Raw genomic sequence first — 19,084 nt, forward strand, 5'->3', positions numbered from 1 at the left:
TTTATCTTGCTCCTTTGCACCACAATATCTCTACTTGCACATTCATCTTCTGCACATTCTATATTGTAATTACTTCGCCACCATGGCCTATTTATTGCCTTACCTCCATTATCCTACCCCATTTGCACATGTTGTATATAGACTTTTTCTACTGTATTATTGATTGTGTTTGTTTATTCCATATGTAACTCTGTGTTGTTGAATGTGTCGAACTGTTTTGCTTAATCTTGGCCAGGTTGCAGTTGCAAATTAGAACTTGTTCTCAACTAGCCTACCTGGTTAAATAAAATAAAAGCCTATTTTTTTCTGTTTAACTGCATTGTTGGAAAATGACCCCTAAGTAAGCATTTAACTGTTAGTCTACGAAGCATGTGACAAATAAAATTTAATTAGACATAGCCAAGGCTGCTATGACAACGATTGGAACAAAATATCAGAATTAGGCTGCCTGTCTAAACGCAGTCCACATTTCTTTGAAGACGTGTTGATTTTGAAAGACAGCTGATTTATCCAATCTCGGCACAATATTTTGTTATCTCGAATCTGCACTCTCCAATCAGTGAAAGAAGACAGACGCCCTATTTTGCGGCCGACTGTAATGGGAAGATTGTTCAAGCAATTTCAGGACTAAAATTGGCTGTGAAGAACACGGTTTGGCTGCAGGTTTGTTTCATATTAGTTTAGCTAAAAAAATAAATCAAAATAGGTTAGTGGTTCGCGTTCAATTATTTGAGGCTGTTTGTTCGTTATGTATTTCATATTTTAATCTGTCAATGGGGAATTACATCAGTTTTGGGCTCATTTGGGGACACGCCTCGAACTGTATCGCTAATATTAGCTAGCTAGGAGTCGAGCCTAGTTAATTTAGTTACCCAAACGTTTGCGGTTACCTCCGCTGAGAAAAGTGTAGCTAACGTGGTCAGTCATTCCTCAAGCTAACGTTTAGCTATGCAAAAGGGCCTTCGTTTTATACTGTAGTTGGCTAACTAGCGTGAATTAGCTAGCTTGCTAACTCGCCTAGCTACATACAGCGCATGTAACGTTACACATATGGATTTTGCCAATAATCATAACTACCTGGTTAACGTTATCCAGATAACAGGTTCAGACAACGTTAACAGAAACATAACAGCTGACTTCTTGATAACAACAAAAAAAATGCGCTAGATAACGCGTTACTGTACATGTGTTTGTGCAGAAGTAGCTAGCTAATATAGGCCTTCAGAGCTACCAAGTAATCTAGTTGGGTGGCAAGCTAACGTTACTAGCTAGATTACTTCCAGTGTTGCCACGCATTAGGTCATTGACTGGCTAACGTTAACTAGCTAGATAAATAGCTTGTCCACATCAGTATTAAGCAGACGTTAACTTGCTAATGTCATCCCTTTCTTACACTACACCCACACCAGAAGTAACTTATCTAGCTCGTTACAATGAGGTGGCAAACTACCCCCTACAAATTGTCGGGCGACTGTACAGTGTTAATTTTAGACCCGACATTACATTTAGCTATGTCATCAAGCGGCAACCACACGTATTCAGGGCGGTGATTTGATGTTTTACGTTAAATTACAGTATAGTAAGTACACTTGTGTATTCTGTGGCACAGCAATAATGAATTAAAGTAGCCTAAAGACCGGCAGATGGCGATATTAAGTTGTGCCATCTTACCGTCCAAATGCATTGAATGCAGCTGGCAATACATTCATATCCTCTGTGGATAAAATAAAAAACGGGGGGGAAATGTGTACTTTCCTTACCCACCACGCTGCTACTGGAGTGGCTAAAAGCCAATTCCGGATGTTTTCAATCACGTTCAGCCAATCGGGTTTAAACTCAGACCAGGGGGTCAGTTCATTTTAAGCAAGCCTGTTGAGTTGGCAGCATCGCATTAGTGGAAACCAAGACTGTTCTCAAGGCAGTCCTGGATGTAACTAGATATGTTGAGTCCGGGACAATTTTAGCTAACCCTTTTCCTAACCATAATCTAATCGTCCCAACCTGCCACTAATTCTCCTAACCTGCTCCATAAGGGTTTCCTCACCTGCTACAAAAAGTAACTTCTGCTAGTCCAAACCAGCAGACCTGCCCAGAGAGTCTTGGTTTCCACTAATGAGATACAGCACTGCATTAGGTTAGGGGTGGGGGGGGGGGGGAAAGACTGCTGCAACGTGATACAGAACATTCAGGATTATAATTTAGCTAGGAGGAAATCAAAGCCTATGCTGTCTGAATTGAGAATGTTGTAGGTAAGAAACGGTCCACGAGGGATACGAATGTATTGCCGGATGCATACAATGCATTTGGACGGTAAGATGACACAACTATCGCCATCTGCCAGCCTTTGGGATATCATTTTAGTTGTACGCAGGGGCAAGGCAACAGGTTTGATTAGTGACAGGATTGGTGAAGTCTTGTCTGACAAATCCTCAGTCCTCAAGAGGAATGGTCTTATTTCCATTGTTGCCTCTCCACAGCAGATCCACAGAGAGGAGCCTGTTCACGTTTCACCGCTGGTGCAAGACAATGGAGACAGAAATCGAGCAGCAGGAAGAAGAGACCACGTTCAGCAACACTGACACTAACGGTAAGACATGAAGGCTATTCTGTCAGTGCACTCAGACATATCAACTATTGGAGAAAAGCAGTGTTGTCAGTCTTTACAGAAGGGACTACTGGTATAGCTGCATGCTGGCACCATGACTGCATGTCAGATGGCCATGTTTTTTTTTTGTCCAATTCACTGCTGTTTTGGGAGTAGTTCTGCCCAGTTTTGATCCAGGAAGGGGAGTGGTAGGGGCTGAACACATGCTGGGTGTATGCTGTTGCCTGGCTGGAACATGTATAGGGCACAGTGTAGCATCAGGCTAACGCTCCAGGTTTCTCCCATCAGGTAAACGCCCTGCCGAGGACATGGATGAGGAGCAGGCCTTCAAGCGCTCTCGCAACACAGACGAGATGGTTGAGCTGCGGGTACTGCTGCAGAGCAAAGTAAGCCTGTCAACAGAAATGGGATTTTAGGCCTATTCCTTTTAAAAATCAGAAATTCCTGATAGACACAAAACAATCTGACCCATTATTCTGTCCCTAAGTAAAACCCTTGTTTCCCCTCAGAATGCTGGCGCCGTTATCGGAAAGGGTGGCAAGAATATAAAAGCCTTACGCACAGACGTGAGTATACAGAATTGGCATCAAATATTTTCCTCGACTAGGGGATTTGCTGTAAAGCTATAATTATTAGGACTGAGAATTGCTAGGGACCTCAAGATACGATATCACAATACTTGGGTGCCAATACAATATGTATTGCGATTGTCATGATTGTGGCGATTCTCATGATTGTGAGAATTGTGTATTGGACGTTCCAAATGTATTATTGTTCACCATGTCTGCTGCAGAGACGAGGGGGAGCATAAGGACGAGTTTTGATCAAAAAGTTGCTGGCTTACTATTTAAAAATTGGAGAACAAGCTATAGGATGAAATACCAGAGTTTTGGCACAGCAGACTAGCGTGAGCTAATGCTACCTACAGTAGCAAATAAATATGTATAAATGCATTCGGAAAGTATTCAGACCCCGTGACTTCCATTGTTAGATTACAGCCTTATTCTAAAATTGATTAACCCCCCTAAAATGACAAAGCAAACAGAGTTTTTTAAATGTTTGCAAATGTAAACTGAAATCACATTTATATAAGTATTCAGACCCTTCAGATAACTACTTTGTTGAAGCACCTTTAGCAGCAATTACAGCCTTGAGTCTTCTTGGGTATGACACTACCAGCTTGGCACACCTGTATTTCCTGCGTCGTCTTGGCTGTGTGCTTAAGGTCATTGTCCTGTTGGAAGGTGAACATTCGCCCCAGTCGGAGGTCCTTAGCACTCTGGAGCAGGTTTTCATCAAGGATCTGTCTCCCAGTCCCTGCTGCTGAAAAACATCCCCACAGTATGATGCTGCCACCCCCATGCTCCACCGTAGGGATAGTGCCAGGTTTCTTCCTGATGTGACGCCTTTCATTCAGGCCAAAGAGTCTTGTTTCTCATGTTCTGAGAGTCCTTTAGGTGCCTTTTGGCAAACTACAAGCGGGCTGTCATGTGCCTTTTACTGAAGAGTGGCTTCCGTCTGGCCACTCCATCGTAAAGGCCTGATTGGTGGAGTGCTGCAGAGATGGCTGTCCTTCTGGAAGGTTCTCCCATCTCTGGACTGGAGCTCTGTCAGTGACCATCGGGTTTTGGGTCACCAAGAAGAGTCTTTGTGGTTTCAAACTTCTTCCATTTAAGAATGATGGAGGCCACTGTGTTCATGGGGTCCTTTAATGCTGCAGAATTTTTTTGGTAGCCTTCCCCAGATCTGTGCCTCGACACAATCCTGTCTTGGTGCTCTACAGACCATTTTTTTCAACCTCATGGCTTGTTTTTTTTCTCTGACATACACTGGCAACTGTGGGACCTTATATAGACAGGTGTGAGCCTTTCCAAATCATGTCCAATCAATTGAATTTACCACAGGTGGACTCCAATCAAGTTGTAGAAACGTCTCAATGATGATCAATGGAAACAGAATGCACCTGAGCTCAATTCTGAGTTTCATAGCAAAGGGTCTGAATACTTATGTAAATAAGATTTATGTTTTTTATATTTGATACATTTGCAAAAATGTCTAAGCCTGTTTTCGCTTTGTCATTATGGGTATTGTGTGTTGATTGTTACGTTACTGCCTTATTCTAAAATATATCAATGTGGAAAGAGTCGAGGGTTTTGAATACTTTCTGGGTGCACTATATATATATATATATATATATATATATATATATATATATATATATATATATATATATATAGATATATAGATATATAGATATATAGATAGATATAGATAGATATAGATATATAGATAGATATCATATTGTCCAAAAATATTGAGATATGTAACTTTTTTTTCTTTTCTCCCATCACTAATAATTGACGTTGTATATCTAACATTTTCATAGACATTATGGTATCCAGCAACCCCATTTCTAATGAGAACCCTAATGAGCCCTATTAAACAAATGTGATCCCTGTAATTAAATGGTTTTCCTCTGATAAAAGTAATCTCCCATCTATAGACTGACTGTCATTGTTTGACTTGATTGGTCAAATGGTGCATGTCTGAAACTTGGAGGTACAACTGCAGCTTTATTTTATACAGTAGTCAGATTCTCGCTTTCCCAAATGGCACATCTATAGGTTGGCTCATGTGGACAGACATGGTTTGGCTCGATTGGACCAGATTTGGGGTCGAGGGTCGTTGGGGCATTCTCATGGTTCAGATAAAAGGAAACGATCCTCCCTACTGAACTCTGAATGTGATTTCTAATGCCCCTTACAGCCTTGAAACTATACCGGACTGTGGCGATGTCCCTTCAACTGGTGTCTCAAAGCCTGAGCGGACCTATAGTCTGTTACAACCTCTATGCAGCCCATTTAGCTAACAGTGTGTTTGTTAGAGCTGGCTCAGTCTAGTCGCCGTTGTTCTTTTTTTATTTTTTTAAAGCAGTATAGTGATGGAGTATAGCGTGTATTCAATTAAAATGTATTCCTTCTCCCCCTCTTCCCTCTCCTTTACTTTTTTATTTTTGGCCACCTTCCTCCGTTGCCCATGTACTGGATCGACATGCCCCTCCTGCGTTGCCCACCTTGACGTTGGCCCAACCTCCGCCCCTGAACGCCCGCCCACCTGACACCCCGGTTGGCCCCGCCCCGCCCCGCCGCCCGCCCACAAACGTGCCCCTCCTTAAACGGGCACCTTACTTGACATCATGTGATTGAATGCCCTTGCCCAATGCCAACCTCCACGGCCAATGCAGTACAATGCCAGTGTATCAGTCCCTGACAGCAGTGGCCCAGAGCGGTATGTCCCACCAGTTATTGCCTCACTGCCTGATTAGAACAGAGAAACATGTCTTTGATAACCTGCCTTCTGTTTCATTTTAACATTTTTTTTACATATAGAACCCCTCCCCTTCCCTTTTATCAGGAGACGTGTATTGTTCCATTGAATTTTTCTGTCTTCTCCCCCCACATTTAGGTATTTCCATTTAATTTGGACCTTTTTTTTGTCACTACAAATGAAGTCACTTGTCCCGTACAGAGGGAGATTTCAAAATAATAATCCTCCACTTTCAGTAGTTCTTGTTGAACTGTTGGATGTTTCCTTGCTGTGATATTATTCGTCTTGAACTGTGGAAAGGAAAGCCAATGATATTTCTCGCTCTGTCCTTCTGGCCCACCTTGCTCCCCCCTACCCCCTGCGCCCCTCCCCCACCCCACTGTTCTCAACATCACTGTTCATGATCTGAGCGCTCAAGCTCCGCCCACTCTGTCACTCATCACTGTCGTCTCTTTTTTTCCCCCCTTGTGCTGCATCTCCCTGTTTGGTTTCTCTCAGGCCCCCCCATCGGTCCAGGCTGCCTGCCAAACCTCTCATCCCCCCCCCCCCCCCCCCCCCCCCTCGCTCCTGTCCGCCACCTAGTGGTTACCACTCGCATCCCCCCCACCCCCTGCTTTCTTTATTTGTTTCTGTTCTACCCCCGACCCCCTGTCACTATGAGAAGTTGTGCCGGTGGCACGATTGTGATGGCGAGTTTATTCTATCTTTTTTAAATTGCTGCACATGATGGTTAAAAGAAGGCTTCTCTCTCCCCCCCTGACTGTGGCCAGCCTTGTGCCTCACGTTGTAATCTAATGCCCAGCCAAACCTGCCCCATTCCAATCTTCCTGTCTTTCTTTGTTGAATGTGAGAAGCGAGTGCATGTCAAGTTGCTCGTATTTCAGGGAAAGCCAAAAGATGTACAGTATACAGCAGTCCTCTTCTTCCTTTGCTTTTAGTTTTTTTAACTCTTTGTGTGACCTTCACGTGAGTGTTAGTCTTGAAGTAAGTTTTCTTTTACTTCTGTTTTTGCTTTTCTTTCTGTTTTGCCTCATTACCTGTGGCCACATGCCATTCCCTAACAGGATCCTGAGTGTGAGTGCAGATATTGACACTATCGGAGAGATTCTGCTGAAGATCATCCCTACTCTGGAAGAGGTGAGTCCCCCTCGGCCTCCAAAGACATACAGTACATGTGTAGGTTTGTATTTTTCCGGATCCTCAGTCGAGAGTTAAAGGCCGTATTTGACCTGACTGATCTGTACCTGTTTTTTCCTAGTACCAGCATTATAACGGGATTGATTTTGACTGCGAGCTGCGTTTGCTGATCCATCAGAGTTTGGCCGGGGGAATCATTGGGGTGAAAGGTGCCAAGATAAAGGAGTTAAGAGAGGTAAGATGGGATCCTGTTGTCTGTCATGTGTACACCACTGGTTTCAAAATGCTGACTTGACTCAGTCCATAGTCATGGTTAAAGATAAGCTGAAATGTAGAGTGCATGTGCTTGATCAGTCCTTAATCGTTGTTGCCAACTTGTCCTTAGATGGCTATGGGGAGTGTATTGGAAGATGTATATTATTTCATGCTCAAAGCTGAAGAAGGGTCAAACCCATTTTGAACATTTGGCATTGTGTGGGTGTATTTCATGCTGAGCTTCCTCTGTCTCCACCAGAACACCCAGACCACCATCAAGCTGTTCCAGGAGTGCTGTCCTCAGTCCACTGACCGTGTGGTTCTGGTTGGAGGGAAGCCAGACCGTGTTGTTGAATGCATCAAAGTTATCCTGGACTTGGTATCTGAGGTGGGTGAGAGTTCAGTTCTGAGCCAGTGACCACAACACACTCACCCATCACCAGTGTGTAAACATGGAAACTCACTGAAAGTCAGTCACTTATACTAGAATTGTACCGATTTTTAACAGCAGACACTTTTTTTGTTTTGTTTTACATATTCCATTTACAACAGTTGTGGACATTGTAGTAATTTCAGAGCTACATTTCTTCACAGGGCTACATACATATAGCATCTCAATAGTATTATCCATCTTTCTGTAGGCTCCTATCAAAGGGCGCGCCCAGCCCTATGACCCCAACTTCTACGACGAGACGTATGACTACGGCGGCTTCACCATGATTTACGAAGAGCGGGGCCGGCGACCCATGGGGGGCTTCCCCATGCGGGGCAGGGGGGGTTTTGAACGCATGCCCCCCGGCCGCGGGGGCCGACCTATGCCCCCCTCCAGACGGGACTATGACGACATGAGCCCTCGTCGGGGACCGCCCCCTCCCCTGCCAGGTAGAGGAGGGCGTGGAGGGAGCCGGGCTCGAAACCTGCCCCTCCCCCCACCACCACCCCCAAGAGGAGGGTAAGGAGCTTAGCTTCCTTTTTGTTCTTTCATTGACTTGTTTGTTTATGGCTACCTCTTTTTTATCACATTCAGTTACTCAGTAAAAAAAATCTAACCGTGTACTTTCCCTGTGTGTAAGTGTCACAGCTTCCCCACTACTGTTAGTCATATACATAATCTCAGGGAGTTCTCCTATGTTAACGCGATCATATGGACCTAAGTCATACTATTAGACTAGTCCTTAAAGTCATCTCAGTTCCACTGAGTCATGTTGCCCGTGTTGTTTGTTTGCAGAGGGGACCGGTTCTCCCACCAGAGTTATCACGGCAACATGGACGACAGACCAAAGTAAGTCATTTGTGTAAAAGGCAGCAACTGCAGAGTGGTTAGGGTGAAACTTTTCCACTTCTCCAAATCAGCATAGTTTTTTGGAGAATGGAGCTCTCGGCTGTGGAGTTGAAAATGTTGGGTTTACTCTTCTGTTGATTTAATGGGCGTCAATATGATTTTAACCATGGCACAGTAGCTATTCTGTCAACATGACCTCTTTTCCTATAAGTGGATGACTATATGAACACCACATCTGCATCGGTGTCCACCAATGAATACTGATTCCAAAACAAGTTGTTGTGGCTCTTCACACTCTCGGGTGGCTAAACGACAAGCCAAGAAGGACTTGTCACACTTGTGTTGTATAGACTTGTCAGCCCGTTGGTTTGGGGGACACTGTCTGTCCACTAAAGGTGGTAAACTGAACCCTCTCCATCTCATGCCATGTTAACCCTGACAACCTCCCATCTTATCGAAGCAGCGACAGGAGAGGAAGACCAGGAGACCGCTACAACAGCATGGTGAGTGACCTCAGCATTTATGTGTTTGGATAAGGGTTTACGCATGGTAGAGCGAGTTAGTCTGTCAATTGCCTGGTGTTATAATAGTAGGCAAGTCGACACAGTTTGGATTGTTGTAGCTACTCTACTTATGGAAATGGATTGGTATTGTTTTCCTGTTCTAGTGAAAGCACTGTGGTTTGGACACTGTGGCGCTGCTCTTCAACAAGCGAGAGCACTGGTTAGGCCTCTTGTTGCCTGGCAACAGTTGTCTCCTTGGTTACCAAGGAGCAGCTGAGTACATAGTCTGGAGCTGCTAAACTAACAAATGAACTTGAGGTGAAACCAAAGCGATTTCCGGGCAGGGTTGGTAGGGTCGTACCAATAATGTACATAGTCGAAAATGAATAGGGCAGCTAAGATTCATAGGCGCAAATTATGGAGCTCAATCTTAAATGTAAACCAGTATTGACTTGATGTAGGTTTCAGTGTTGTAATAAGCTTCTCATTTTGTCTTTCTCTCTTCCCCATGTCCTGCTGAATACAGAGTGGTGGATATGGTGGTGAGTCTCCTCTCTTCCACATTTACTTTTGGTCATGGTAGTCTCTACCCTGTTTGAATGTCTCTTAGGTCGGGGTAAAGACCTTTCTGTCCAGTAAGCACCACCAGCTCTCCCCCTGTCCTTTGTCACCCTGTTGGTCTATTGTAGTCTGTCAGCCACAATGTGACGTATTGTTATTCTTTTCCTCCATCTTTTCAAAGACAACAATTCCTCGTGGGAGCCCTTTCAGTCTGGTGAGTGAAAAAGGATCACATTTGTATCATGTCTCATTTTGTTGCTTCTGTATTTTGTTGTCGTTTTTATAAAGGGAAGACTTTCCCCACAACAGTGGATACATTCTAAATGATATCTCTTGGTCTCTCCAGGTGGCCGAGGGTCATACAGTGACATCGGGGGTCCTGTCATCACAACACAAGTGACCATCCCCAAAGATGTGAGTAAAGGATCAAATAGCAGTCCCAAGCATAATCTTACCACCACACACACACTTCCATAAAATATGTACTGGAGAAAAAAAAGATTTGAGATTATTTCCAATTGATCAGGAACTCCTCACATAAGCCTCTATTCATACATGTTGAAATTTCCCCTATACCTGGTTGTCATTGTGCCAATCACATTGTTGGGGAAAAGTAACCCTGGCTCCTCACTTGTCGTAGCTGGCCGGCTCCATCATCGGGAAGGGCGGCCAGCGGATCAAGCAGATCCGTCACGAGTCGGGAGCGTCCATCAAGATAGACGAGCCACTAGAGGGCTCAGAGGACCGCATCATCACCATCAATGGAACACAGGACCAGATCCAGAACGCCCAGTATCTACTGCAGAACAGGCACGTGCTAGCACCCTTTCCTCTTCTCCGGTGAAAGCAGTATGGTGGAAACCTATTCAACCCGTCACCTATCAGTGGTAATCAAGGAAGAAAAAAAATAGTTGTTCATGACTAATGGAAATGAAATGGAACATTAATGGAGTTTTAGAAATGATTCCTGGGGTTCCTTTATTCACTTTTCCACTGTTTTGTGTTGCAGTGTGAAGCAGTACTCTGGTCGGTTCTTCTAAACAGGAAAGTGGAGTGAAGCCAAACTGCCATGCGCATTCTCTCCCTCAGAGCCAACATTCCCCTGCTTTGGGTAGATGTGCTCTCCCCGGTCATTTAACATACCATCTTTTAATTAGAAGAAGTTTGGAAATTCTCTCAAAGCTGTCGAATGAATCCCTGTTATTTTTTGCGCTGCTTGTTTTTTTTCTGGATTCTTGTGCTGTTCTGTACTTGGAGTAAACTCATGTGTTCTCTCTCCGCCTCCCCTGAGCCACTCCTCCCCCAGTCAGTACAGCATGCAAAATGTAATCTTGTTTTGTAAGGAACATTTTATGATTAAAAAAAATAAATGTAGGTTCTTTTTGCTTATTTTTTTTTAACTGAAAGACTAGGTGCTGTATAAAAACTGAAATATACAGTAATCATTTAATAGGATGAATAAGTGCTAAGATTGTTTTATTTTGTTGGTTATCTGATGGGGCCAAAAGGAAAAGTACTGTTGATTTAATTTCAGTGTAAGTTTTCTACCTGATTTCAGATGTTTAACAAGCCACTCATAGGGATTTAGACTTGCTTTCGAGTCAGTTTGTAAGCATTTGTTACATTTTAGATGGGATCTTTGTAGACGCCAGTCAGTTTGCAAGGGAAATGTAGCCTTTCTGTCTATATGAGTGGCATGTTCGCTCTACCCCTGTCTGTAGTATCTGCTGGAAGTCTGAGTAATAAAATCTGTGCCACCTTTTACTGAACGTGTGGTGGGGGGCAGGCGTAAACAATTATGACATGTAGGGCTAACGCATCATAATTACAAATGAACTGTTTACTTGCTAGTCGAAACTTGGACATTTCCGACTTGCTGATTCTCTGAACGCTGCATGTATATAACTACAACCAGTTAGCAAGTCTGACATTTCCTAATTCCGACTAACACTTCAATGCAGCATAAGATTAATGTGCAACAATGTGACATCAAATTTAAATTCTGTATGGTCAACATACAGTAGGCAATAACATGGAGCCTAATGATATTTTTAAGATTGGTCAAATTAGCCCATAGGCCTATTCTTAAATCCAATATATGTAGGTTGTGGACTGCCCACCGTTTTTATTTGCCAGCTAGGTTTCCATCCAATTGGCGACAGATTTTCATGTCAATATTCTAAAATCCGCATAAAAACAATTGTACATTTTCCCCACCTGAGACATTTCAATGATATTGACCTGTTGCAGATTAAAAGGCTGTGCGTGATGACGTAGTTTACATAACTTTTTGCTTATGTACAGAATACAAGTTAAATGGGTTTCTATAGTGTTTACCTCTACTGATGGTTTGCGTTGTAGGCCTATTGCGAATGCGCACTTTGGTCTTGCCACATGCGCTTTAATCAACAGCTAGCAAATACGGTGCGGGTAGGATAGCCTACATGAGAATATTCTATATATTCAAAAGGCAGCCAAGCCTCGATCAAGTCTCCAGAATAAGACGCTCGATATTTATTGGAAAGTAGCATCGATCACCTCGTGCACTTTCACCACCTTGTGAAGTTAATAACAAATCTGTAACTTAATATGTAGCCTAAACTGCATTTTTTTTCAGAGTCGTAGTGGGAGGACCACACAACATATCGTATAACTAAGTTTACGTCGATATTATTCGTATATCAATATTTCCGTATAAAGCCAAGGCGTTTACCATCGCCATTTCTCGCAGTTTACCGAACAATGTGCTGTTATCTGGCCTATCGTGAAATGTTTTCAGACATACTTTACACTCGTAAAATTGTTGGATGGAAACCTGGTTATAGTAACGTGCTGGCGCGACATGCCCTCATGAGCCTTTCCCATCTAAACACACCCTCCTAACGTCACATTGGATCGGGTCTTGAGTGTAGTTGCGTTACGCCAGCACAACACGGCAGCTGCAGCAAGAATGGCTAGAATTGTGTCAAAATAAGAGTCCTCTACTACGAGAGACTGTCCGACCCTCCTTCACTCTCATGGGCCAACACTTTTTTTAAAATTTGGTGAAGATGATTACGATGTAGATTAGCATGATGTGGGAAAATGCAAATAAAGACTAGGATGAGTGATGAAGTTGAAGAAGAATGAAGAGTGTGGATGAAGAAAAATGTTTTACATGTACTTTTCTGTGTGGAGCACTTTTATTTGGAAGGCTCTTGCCTTTTTGCTGCTCGGTTCACATAGGTTACAGAGTAGCCTGTATTCTGTACATCATGAAATTATAAGATTGTTCAAGCAAAGGCGAGAATAGAAAAAATTGAGCAAAGTTAAACAGACTATTTTCAAGACGACAAATTCAAACGCACCATATTGTGGCATGAGATAATTGTTTTGATATTCCCGTGCAATAATGGAATTTAGTTTTTTATACATTTGTGGCGATATGGAGTAAAAGTCCGCCATAGTCACCCACCACGCCCGGAGTTCAACATTTGGAGGTAAAGATGTGCTGGTATTTAATTATTCATTCTCCCACAGATTGACTGCTACCCAATTTGGCTGCTACAGCATTTCTTTGGAGGACCACAGTTTATATAAAAAGAAAACAACGTGGTCTATTTCTGCCAAAGTTTTTTTTTTTTTATCTGGGAATTGCATTTGCGTTATTATTGCGCTTGGCTTTTACTGCCTAGTCTGTACGGCACTGTACTGAACATTCAGGCTGAGCTGAGGGAAGTATTTTTAGAAATATAAATATCTTTAAAAATTATAATTGTTTTCTTTCACTTTGGGAATATAGGTTTACCTCTTCGACCAAAAGTAGCCAAAGTGTTTTCAAGGGAGTCATGACTTTGAACTCCATAGGGGCCTGTTGCCTCAGCGAAGAAGGAAAGGAGGCTCGGCGGATCAACGACGAGATCGAAAGGCAGCTTCGCCGGGACAAGAAAGACTCGAACCGCGAGTTCAAGCTGTTGCTTCTCGGTAAACTAAGTTCTGAATCCCACTCAAAGCACTGATATGACATTGAAACAATGTTTAAAATAATGATACATTGTATGACTATCATTGTTACACGGTTGGCTCTGTTATTTCAATGTACACGCCTATAATAAACTTGGCAATTTTTATTTATATTAAAATTAGATATTGCCAAGAAAACAATGTTTATTGTTGTGCATTGTCTTTAGTACTCTTTGATGTTTATATAACTTGAATATGTTCACACAACCAGCTCAGCTTGCTGGGAGTAAAATAAATGATAACTTAATGAAAGAATGCTGACAGCAAATGGGCCAATATAGTTTGTTAGGCAACTAAGGAAGTGTTTACAATTTCTACAATAAACACTAGGTTGTTAAATTGCAGAGGGGACACATTTCTTAGAAATCATCGAATCTTGTCATGGATCACCACCCATTTAAATTAGTAGATCAGAAATCTATTCCAGTGGCATACTGTACATACAATGCACACACAGTAGCCAAACCCTCCGACACTTTTGTATCAACATTTAATGGCCAACACAGTCCCTCTCTTCCGTAGCAGGTGACAGATTGCAATTGCTTTAATCTAAATTTAACTTATTCATGAAATTAACAATATAATGACACTATTATAAGCTTAAAATGTGCCTCACTTTCATCAGCAACCTCCAGCTACTGTGTGGGTTAGTGAGAAGAGAGCCACTGCACACATTAATGGTGTTTAAAAGTAGGGATTTAAAAGTGAAACTGAGTTCATCTCCAAGCTTTTTTTCGCCCCAGGGACTGGTGAGAGTGGGAAGAGCACCTTCATCAAGCAGATGAGGATCATCCATGGGACGGGCTACTCCGAGGACGACAAGCGAGGCTTCACCAAGCTGGTGTACCAGAACATCTTCACTGCCATGCAGACCATGATCCATGCTATGGAGACCCTGCAGATCCTCTACAAGTGTGAAGGCAACCAGGTAACCCTTTTGTTGTTTATTCTATACTGACTTTTCATGTTTATTGTCAACATTTGGTGTTGGTCGCCCACAAGTCTGTTGGTGAGGAGTTTTTGCACCATAATACATTTTATGGACCTGTATTTTTCTAGACCTTGACACCTTGTAATCTCACCTGGAAAAACTATGAGCATTAGTCATAGCCTCTAGTCTAGAGCAGGGATATTCAACCTTGGGTCTGCAGACCACTAGGTGTCTGCGGCGGTACTGCATGAGGTCCCAAAAATAAAAACATAAAAAAGTATATTCCCCCCAAAGTTTTTATGAATATCGCTAGCAATCACATACTAAACACATTTTTAATTACATACCTACAGTATAAAATAGGAGACTATCTTATTTCTAATTATAACTTTAGTTCTCAATTCCTAATATTGAGCGAATTACATTCATTGGAGCTATTTACACTCACTGGAGTACCTGACATAGTCTGTTAAAAAGTACCTGTGAGCACCAATCGCTGCAAAATAATGAATAACTATCTACCATGTCTATTCATTTAAAAATGTTGATTAATTCTCCTTGCCATTATCATTCACCTTATTATAAAACATGAAACATATTTCTAACGTATGATCGGGGTCCCTGGGCCGCTGGTTTGGCTGGATGGGAGTGCCTGGGCAAGAAAAGGTTGAAGACCCCTTGTCTAGGGGCTTTCTGGCAGGTCACATTGTCAGAAAAAACTCCCGACCCTAGCTGTAATGGCCAGGCCCATGTTTGTACAGACCTTTTATTCGTTTCTAGAGGCTCTGTGAGGCTTGTAGTAAGGGGTTAGGTGACGCCATTATGATATATGTAACTTTGTTTACTTTCTGCCTAGCTGGTGATGTCATTAGTTACTGAGCAGGATGACAGACAAGGTCTTGTAAAAGGTACACGTGATTGACTGTTGGCCCACACATAAAGTAGGGAATCTCCACGAGAGAGACAAATATACTTTGCTGACCTTTCTATCCCGCAAAACCTCCATATAATAATCATACAAATTCAGTGCTATGTGCTGCCTGCCTCACACTAATACCCATTTCAATTCTAGATAGGTTTGGGGCCAAGCTAACACAATCCCTTGCCTGTCATTTACAATAATGTGATCACTCAGACAAATGCCTCTCTATGTCTCTCAAGTAATGATCTCTTTCCCCTTCTCTTTGTCTTTCTCTCACCTTTTTCAGGGCCATGCAAATATTGTCATTGAAGTGGACGTGGAGAAGATCACGTTTACAAATCCGTACATTGACGCCATTAAGAGTCTATGGAATGACCCAGGGATCCAGGAATGCTATGATCGGAAGAGGGAATACCAGCTCTCAGACTCTGCCAAATAGTGAGTAAAGCAGTCACCATTACCCGCCTCTAGTCTAGACTGCCAAACAGTGACTAGACACAGAGACCAGTAAATAACTACTCCCTAACTCTTGCCAAATAGTTTCCCCTGTGTCCAATACCAGTTATGTTAAGAAACATCTCATTCTCATACATAACAGGCTGTGCAGATTTAGGTAAGCAATGAAGAGGTCCAATGACCAGATTGCTTCCTATTGTGATGCTCGGGTGAAAGATTATATATCTTATGACCTCTTTTTCTGAGAAGTGATATAATGAGTAACAGAACTGTAAACAGAATAATAATGATACTAACCCCATTCCTCTCATGCCCTTTCAGCTACCTGAATTCACTGGACCGTATAGCTGAGTCATCTTATGTGCCGACCCAGCAGGATGTGCTCAGGGTCCGGGTCCCAACCACAGGCATCATCGAGTACCCCTTTGACCTCCAGAGTGTGGTCTTCAGGTAAACATCCACATAGCCTACTACCGTCTCCCTGTCTGGTGAACACAAGTAATCAAGATTATCCTAGAAGATTAAACTGTTATCAGAGGCATCATTTTGATTTACTCAAATAAAAATTGACATTGTTCCATGCTTTACAGTTCAGTACATAGTAATGGCATTTTAATAACTCATCATAACCCATTAGAAAAAGAGTTTACTCTGTATTCTCTATACCTGCTTGTTGAGCGTTTTCCCCTAAACCTCATCGTGCTGTGCTGCTGTTCTCAGGATGGTGGATGTGGGTGGCCAGAGGTCCGAGAGGCGGAAATGGATCCACTGCTTTGAGAATGTCACCTCCATCATGTTCCTGGTGGCTCTCAGTGAATATGACCAGGTCCTGGTAGAGTCTGACAACGAGGTGAGTTTGGCCATTGCGGTTTTAACAGTCCAAAGCATTATGATGTTCTTAGAGGACATTGTGTCAGTGCACAACAGCCATGTTGGAGCCTCCCGGATAATGCCGACCAATGATAGTCAGCTAAATATTGACCATTTTAAACTGTGCTAACCAACTGTAATGCTTGAACTCGTGAATGGGGTAGATGGACTGCTAAGAGGCAGAAGCATGACATCTTACTAGAAAGTTGGACAAACTCTGCCTCTTGCTATCTCTCTATGACTGGCTCTGTTCTAGTGGAGGAGAGGATCAACTGAGAAAGACAATCAACCAGTCAGTCCTAACACAGAGACACATTGTTCCAGCGCTAATGTTTAATAAGCTACAAACCTGTTATGTGAAGATGACCCAGATCCCCCCCCCCCCCAGCTGATCTACATTCATAGGGTTGGAGTTGGACCTTGCCTGCTCCCAGATCTCTACTTTAGCCAACCCCTCTGACTGTTGTTGCACGACAACTCCGATAGTTGTAGGAGTTGGCTAAATGCACATACAGATCTGTGACCAGCCTACGTGTTCTCTTTTTTGGTAACACACCTGCTACTTGAACTGGACTTTGACCAACTCAGGGTTTGCGCTCAGTGTTCACCTGCAGGGGGAGCCCTTCAGTCACTGTAACAAATATTGGAACACACTCGAAGCCTGGCTGTTGCACAGTATTTGCATCATGCACAATCACTGCAAAGTAATTGTCCACACTGACTGTGTAGATCAGTGGGTCCAACACCACCTTGATGGAATAAGAAAAAAAATGAGTTCAAATACCAGTAGTCTCTTTAACATTGTGTGTGTGTTCATTTTCTTTACACAGAATCGAATGGAGGAAAGCAAAGCATTGTTCAGGACAATAATAACCTACCCATGGTTTAAAGATTCCTCAATCATACTATTCTTAAATAAGATTGACTTATTGCAGGAGAAAATCTTGTTCTCACATCTGGTGGATTACTTCCCTGAATATGATGGTAAGAAGTCCTTCTTTTCATGGACCTAATGACAAGAGCTTAATTTCCATGGACCAGCTAAATGTGATCATAAGCTACAAATGCAAAATTGATTAGCATTCAGTGATTGTATTACTGATATAGTGTATAGATAAAAACACTCTAAATAAACCCTATTAATAGCATACTCACCATAAAGTATTGTATATACGATGTAGCCGTCTAACATCATTTACATGACCTTGCCCCTTATGGCCTATAATCGATCCTAGAAGGTGCAATTTGCAAACTCTTTGTCCCCTGTGGCCACAGAAGGACATTCACAAACAATCATGTTTAAACCTCAAACAGCACACACACTGTTCCAGTTAAGGCAATCGGTGGGCCGTACACTTTCAAAGACCATCCTCTTCAGTCCTGTTGGGCCAATACCTTGTTCCATTAACCGGAAATGAAACAATATTTAATATGTATCGCTTTAGACCGATATAATAGTAAAAAAAAAAAAAAAGCATCTGTCATAATTTCATGCATCATAACTAATCGTATCTCCTCCTCTCAGGACCCCAGCGGGACCCACAGGCAGGAAGAGAATTCATCTTGAAGATGTTTGTGGACCTGAATCCAGATAGCGATAAAATCATCTATTCCCACTTCACCTGTGCCACCGACACGGAGAACATTCGATTCGTCTTTGCCGCTGTCAAGGACTTCATCCTGCAGCTGAATCTCAAGGAGTACAACCTGGTTTAAAGACTCCAGCCGACAGCAGTTATAGACTTTTAATGCAATCTGCTCCAACAGCTGCAGCCAGAGACCAGGGCCCGGAGCCATAGTACAAACTTCTTCAGTATGACTGGTTGTCTTCCACTACGCTGAAACCCTACTACCCACAATGGGAGTTGAAGACTGCATCTACAGAGCATTTTCCATAAATGGCTGGATTATTTCCAATGGATCAACTGCTCACCCCTGCATTTTGTTTTAAACGGGCATCTTTGATTTTGTTCACGAGGTGTGTCATGATGATGAATAATACGGTGCCTTTTTGAGGAAAGATGATTCTGGTGTACATTGAGAGTTATTAGGAACTCTTTGTAAACCATTCAAAACACATTTATAACAGTGTAAACACACTTCAGATGAGAGTTAAAGTGCTTTGATGTGCCACCTGTCTCTCTGAGGACTGTTGACCCATGGCTCTCTTGTCAGAGAATGTCTGGTTGACATTTAGATAACTGCTATGCAGCTCTTCACCTTATATCCTCCA

At 42.6% G+C, this 19,084-nt stretch overlaps 2 protein-coding genes across 7 annotated transcripts; both read left to right on the plus strand.

Moving 5' to 3' along the window:
• Nucleotides 1-485: 485 nt before the first annotated feature.
• hnrpkl (heterogeneous nuclear ribonucleoprotein K, like) lies at nt 486-11,432 on the plus strand. Of its 6 annotated transcripts, none has more exons than XM_021602999.2 (16): nt 486-663; nt 2,478-2,587; nt 2,894-2,991; nt 3,115-3,171; nt 5,850-5,893; nt 6,997-7,069; nt 7,197-7,304; nt 7,584-7,712; nt 7,966-8,276; nt 8,553-8,606; nt 9,070-9,109; nt 9,636-9,651; nt 9,852-9,884; nt 10,017-10,084; nt 10,311-10,557; nt 10,680-11,432. In XM_021602999.2, the coding sequence occupies exons 2-15, from the start codon at nt 2,527-2,529 to the stop codon at nt 10,512-10,514; spliced, it is 1,296 nt and encodes a 431-aa protein (XP_021458674.1). In that variant the 5' UTR covers nt 486-663; nt 2,478-2,526; the 3' UTR covers nt 10,515-10,557; nt 10,680-11,432. The 6 variants fall into 6 exon arrangements, with proteins under 6 accessions (XP_021458674.1, XP_021458673.1, XP_021458672.1 ...); XM_021602998.2 differs by having other exon boundaries at nt 487-663; nt 9,067-9,109; XM_021602997.2 differs by having other exon boundaries at nt 489-663; nt 7,191-7,304.
• Nucleotides 11,433-13,300: 1,868 nt separating this feature from the next.
• gna11 (guanine nucleotide binding protein (G protein), alpha 11 (Gq class)) lies at nt 13,301-14,383 on the plus strand. The gene is given in 2 exon segments (NM_001160579.1): nt 13,301-13,635; nt 13,637-14,383. Coding segments are annotated over 2 exon segments (144 nt in total). The 5' UTR covers nt 13,301-13,497; the 3' UTR covers nt 13,643-14,383.
• The last annotated feature ends 4,701 nt before the right edge of the window (nt 14,384-19,084 follow it).

Source organism: Oncorhynchus mykiss, chromosome 5, assembly GCF_013265735.2.
Source record: "Oncorhynchus mykiss isolate Arlee chromosome 5, USDA_OmykA_1.1, whole genome shotgun sequence".
Lineage (NCBI taxonomy): Eukaryota > Metazoa > Chordata > Actinopteri > Salmoniformes > Salmonidae > Oncorhynchus > Oncorhynchus mykiss.